The sequence below is a fragment of the Acanthisitta chloris genome, unplaced genomic scaffold (assembly GCF_000695815.1).
Source record: "Acanthisitta chloris isolate BGI_N310 unplaced genomic scaffold, ASM69581v1 scaffold37240, whole genome shotgun sequence".
In the NCBI taxonomy this organism is placed as follows: Eukaryota; Metazoa; Chordata; class Aves; order Passeriformes; family Acanthisittidae; genus Acanthisitta; species Acanthisitta chloris.
Genome location: NW_008651729.1, coordinates 3,600 through 7,520, shown reverse-complemented (window position 1 = coordinate 7,520; position 3,921 = coordinate 3,600). Strand labels below are relative to the sequence as shown.

General features: G+C 57.8%; 1 protein-coding gene across 2 annotated transcripts in view; it reads left to right on the top strand.

Annotated features, from left to right (window-relative positions):
* The first annotated feature begins 1,354 nt into the window (after nt 1-1,354).
* Nucleotides 1,355-3,921, top strand: part of SLC29A4 (solute carrier family 29 (equilibrative nucleoside transporter), member 4) — a 4,720-nt gene continuing 2,153 nt past the window's right edge. Inside the window, exons 1-6 of one of the 2 annotated variants that reach the window (XM_009074452.1) lie at nt 1,355-1,514; nt 2,165-2,296; nt 2,408-2,521; nt 2,640-2,731; nt 3,197-3,266; nt 3,656-3,912. In XM_009074452.1, the coding sequence (XP_009072700.1) occupies nt 1,355-1,514; nt 2,165-2,296; nt 2,408-2,521; nt 2,640-2,731; nt 3,197-3,266; nt 3,656-3,912 (825 nt within the window). Of the gene's footprint in view, nt 1,515-2,164; nt 2,297-2,407; nt 2,522-2,602; nt 2,732-3,191; nt 3,267-3,655; nt 3,913-3,921 lie in introns of both variants that reach the window. The other variant, XM_009074445.1, reaches the window with a different exon arrangement.

Below are 3,921 nucleotides of genomic sequence, written 5' to 3'. Positions count from 1 at the left end.
CTGCAACAGGCATCGCTGGAGATGCTTCTCACTGGGTTTTATTGCCTGGGGTGGCACAGGCACAGGAGGGTGCTGGGTGAAGGGGATAGCCGAATTGTTGGGTTGTTCTGCACACAGGGCTCTGGGATGGGAGTCTTGGGGTCCACCCTGGCGTGGTGCAGCATGGGGACCCCAGCCCAGTGGCCCCCACCAGTGCCATGGGGGTTGTGGCAGTGCTGCCCTGTGCCACTGGTACCTGCAGGGAGAGATGCATTTTATGCCCCAGGAATTCACTCACAGGGTCTGTGGGCACCACGTGTGCCCCCACCCTAGGGTACCCCAGCATCTGACCCATCCTGGCAGCTGGGGAGATGATGGAAAACCTCTCTGCTCCTGCAAACGCCGTATCTGGCAGGGAGACCAAAGAAATCACTGTCACTGATTTTTCCTCCCCTGCCTGCCTCAACTGCTGCCTTGGAGGAGAAATTTTTTTGCTACCTCCCCCCAGATGCCTGGGGAGTCTACGGGCAGTGAGTTGGGGACAGACTGGCATCTAGCAACTGGTGCCAAGAATTCAGAGCAGCCCCTGAGCTGCTCCCTGGGGTCCCAGAGGGATGAGCCCTGTTTTGGGTAGCTCTGGTGGGGTCACTGGAGATATCAGGCATTTGGGGAGCTCATTTTGTGATGCATTCTGTGCAGTCTAGGCATGATGCTGGGGGTTCTCTCTGGCAGCTCTTTGAGAAGCTCTGTGCTGTGCTGTAGTCCCTGGAAGAAGCAGATGCACCGTTGCATCCCATCCTCTCTCTGAAAGGCTGCAGAAGTGTGTCTGCCCAGGCCAGTGGCTCTGCCCCTGCCCCAGGCATCAGAGATGCTGAAAAGGGCATAAATCAGAGCCAGTGTGTGCTGCCTGCAGAGAGCAAGGGCTTCCCGAGGCAGCTGGGATCTTCCCTGCAGCCTCCCTCCGTGAGTGGTTTTCATCCATTAATTTCTCTAATTGCTTTTGGAAATCGCAGCAGTGTTTGTCTTTGGTAGCATCCCAGTGAGGAGCTGAGCCAGGCTGGGGTGAACACTGTGCCTCAGGAGTGGCTCCTGTGGATCTCCCACAAGCACTGCTCACCACCCCAAATCCAAACTCCTGCCCAGTGGGTCGAGGGATCCTGCTTTCCTTGTGGAAATCATCTTTCCAAGTGGAAAAAACCCACAGGAGCTGCTGTGATACGGTGAGTTGCCAAGAGCTCAGGGCCACCACATGCCATCATCCCTTGCAGACCCCTGGCATCACCCAGGGAATGATCTCCAGGGGGACACAGGAACCAGGACCCATCTGTGTGCCCCGGGGGTCTCACCACTCTCCCTCCCTCCCAGGTCAGCCAGGATGGGCTCGGTGGGAGCTGAGCGCTTCAAGGAGCTGAGCCCGGCAGGGACGCCCGAGGGCAACGTGGTGATGAGCTTCAGTTTCGACAGCTACCAGCTGGAGGAGGACGAGCTGCAGCGGGGCAGCCAGGCCAAGGGCGTCCTCACCTTTATGGAGCCAGGTGAGGGCAGGCACAGCCTGACCCAACCTGACCCACAGCTAGGAGCTGGGTTCCCTGCTGGTTTTCCACCCATTTAGGAGCTTCCTGGGATGGCTTTAATAGACACAAATGGCCTGAAATACCACAAAATTGCCCAAAGGCTTTTTTTATCCCTGTTTGTACCCGTGTGAGCCACCAGCACATCCTGTGGCAATGGGCTCTGCAGGCTGGCAAGGAGTTGCGGGTTTGTGCTCTGGTTCTCCTGCCTGGCTCACCCCTAGCCTGCAGCTTCACCCTTTGCAGGACTCAGGGATGCTCCTGAGATTCACCCCAGCCCTGCTCCACATCCTGAAGCAGCTCTGTCCACCCCCAGAACCTCCTTGACTTGGGCTATTACCTGCACTGCCTAGCTCTCAGCTTATTCAGCTGCAATTAAAAGTCATCAGCTCCTGAAGCCCAAGGTGTTTTCCTGCCTCCTGGGTCTCTCGTTGAAATGCTGTTATTTCAGGAAGCTGTTTCTCAGGGCTGGGACTGTTTATTTGTGAGATCCAGCAGGCACTGGGCTGTGCAAGCACCTTTCATCACCCCAAGACTGTGGTCTGATGCAGGTCCCAAGGGTGCAGCAGTGCCACTGTCATGTCTTTTTCTCTTTCCTTTGCCTTTTGGGGCAGTTTCTGAGGATCCTGCGCCCCAGGATCGATACCATGGGATTTATTTTGCCATGCTGCTGGCTGGGGTGGGATTTCTCCTGCCCTACAACAGCTTTATCACTGATGTGGATTACCTGCACCATAAATACCCAGGTAGGACTCCAGCAGCTGCAGCACTTCCCTGCCACCCCAAACCTGGGTAAAACTCAGCCCACAGCCAGGGGAACCAGACCCCTCTCACCCCTGTCACTCGCCTCTCTGCAGGGACCTCCATCGTCTTCGACATGAGCCTCACCTACATCCTGGTGGCCTTGGTGGCTGTGATCCTCAACAATGCACTGGTGGAGCTGCTGAGCTTGCACACCCGGATCTCCGTGGGTGAGTGGGGGTCCCTGCACCCCTCAGCAGTGCTGTCCCCATGCTGTCCCAGTGCCACCCACCTGTGTCTCCCACCCACAGGCTATCTCTTTGCCCTGGGGCCCCTGCTCTTTGTCAGCATCTGTGACGTCTGGCTGGAGCTCTTCAGCCGCAGGCAAGCCTATGCCATCAACCTGGTCGCTGTCGGGGTGGTGGCCTTTGGCTGCACAGGTATGTGGGATGGCTCTTGGGCAAGCACAGCCCTTCAGGTAGGAGTTGGAACCAGCCCTATCCCCCGAGCTGTGGTCTCCAGGGACAACCTCTCGCTCTGATCCCTATAAGCTAACCTGCACGTCCTTGCTCCATCCCTTCCAGCTCTGTCCAGGCACCACAGGGCTGGCTGAGGGCACCAGCACCAAACTGTGCGTTACTTGCTGACACCACTGACCTGGACCACCATGGTGGCTTCCCAAGCCCCACCACCTGGTGGACACTCTTGGTGGAAACAGATGTGGTGGGGCAACCAGAGAGGGAACAAAGCCCTCTGGCTTTTGGGACAAGTAGGCTTTGGGAAGGATGCAGCTCCTGATTGGCATAGCACATGGCCTCTCCCTGGGGTTTCTTCCCCCTTCCCAGTGTTTTGGCTGCAGCAATAATTCCTCCTTCTCCCCTCGGTGCATCTCTCCTGAAGTGCAGCAATCCAGCTTCTACGGCTACACGGGGCTGCTGCCCAAGCGCTACACGCAGGGAGTGATGACAGGAGAGAGTAAGTACCTGTGTCTGCTGTCCACATGCACATCCCACCACATGGGCTTGCTCAGGGCAACCCTCCTCCACCTTCTCCTAGGGACCTAGTGACTCACGTCTGGGTTCCTGCTGTCCCCAGCACAGCCCAGCTGGGTTGACAGCAGATCAGGGACACCCCGTGGTGCTCCCCAGCAATCTGGGGTATTTAATGGTTTCTCAATCCCTGCGCTGCCACGCCAAGCTGAGGCTGGGAGCACTGCCAGGAGCCAGCTCCATCACCCCAGAATCAACACTGGTAGCTCCTCCATACTGGGAAGCATCACATGCATGCACTGGGGCGGATGATGGGAATTGCTGAGCCCCCAGACTCAGCAAGACTCTGTGCTGACAGCTCTCCCATGCCAACAGGCACCGCTGGGGTCATCATCTCGCTCAGCCGCATCTTCACCAAGCTGCTGCTGTCAGACGAGAAGGAGAACACCGTCATCTTCTTCTTCATCTCCATCGGCATGGAGCTGACGTGCTTCATCCTCCACCTCCTGGTGAAGCGCACCCGCTTCGTCCGCTACTACACAGACTGCTCCCGCAAGGGCCTTCCCGAGAGCCGCGGGGCCGGCGACCACGGGACCGGCTACCGCGTCCCCCACGATGTCACCTCTTGGGGCATCCCACTT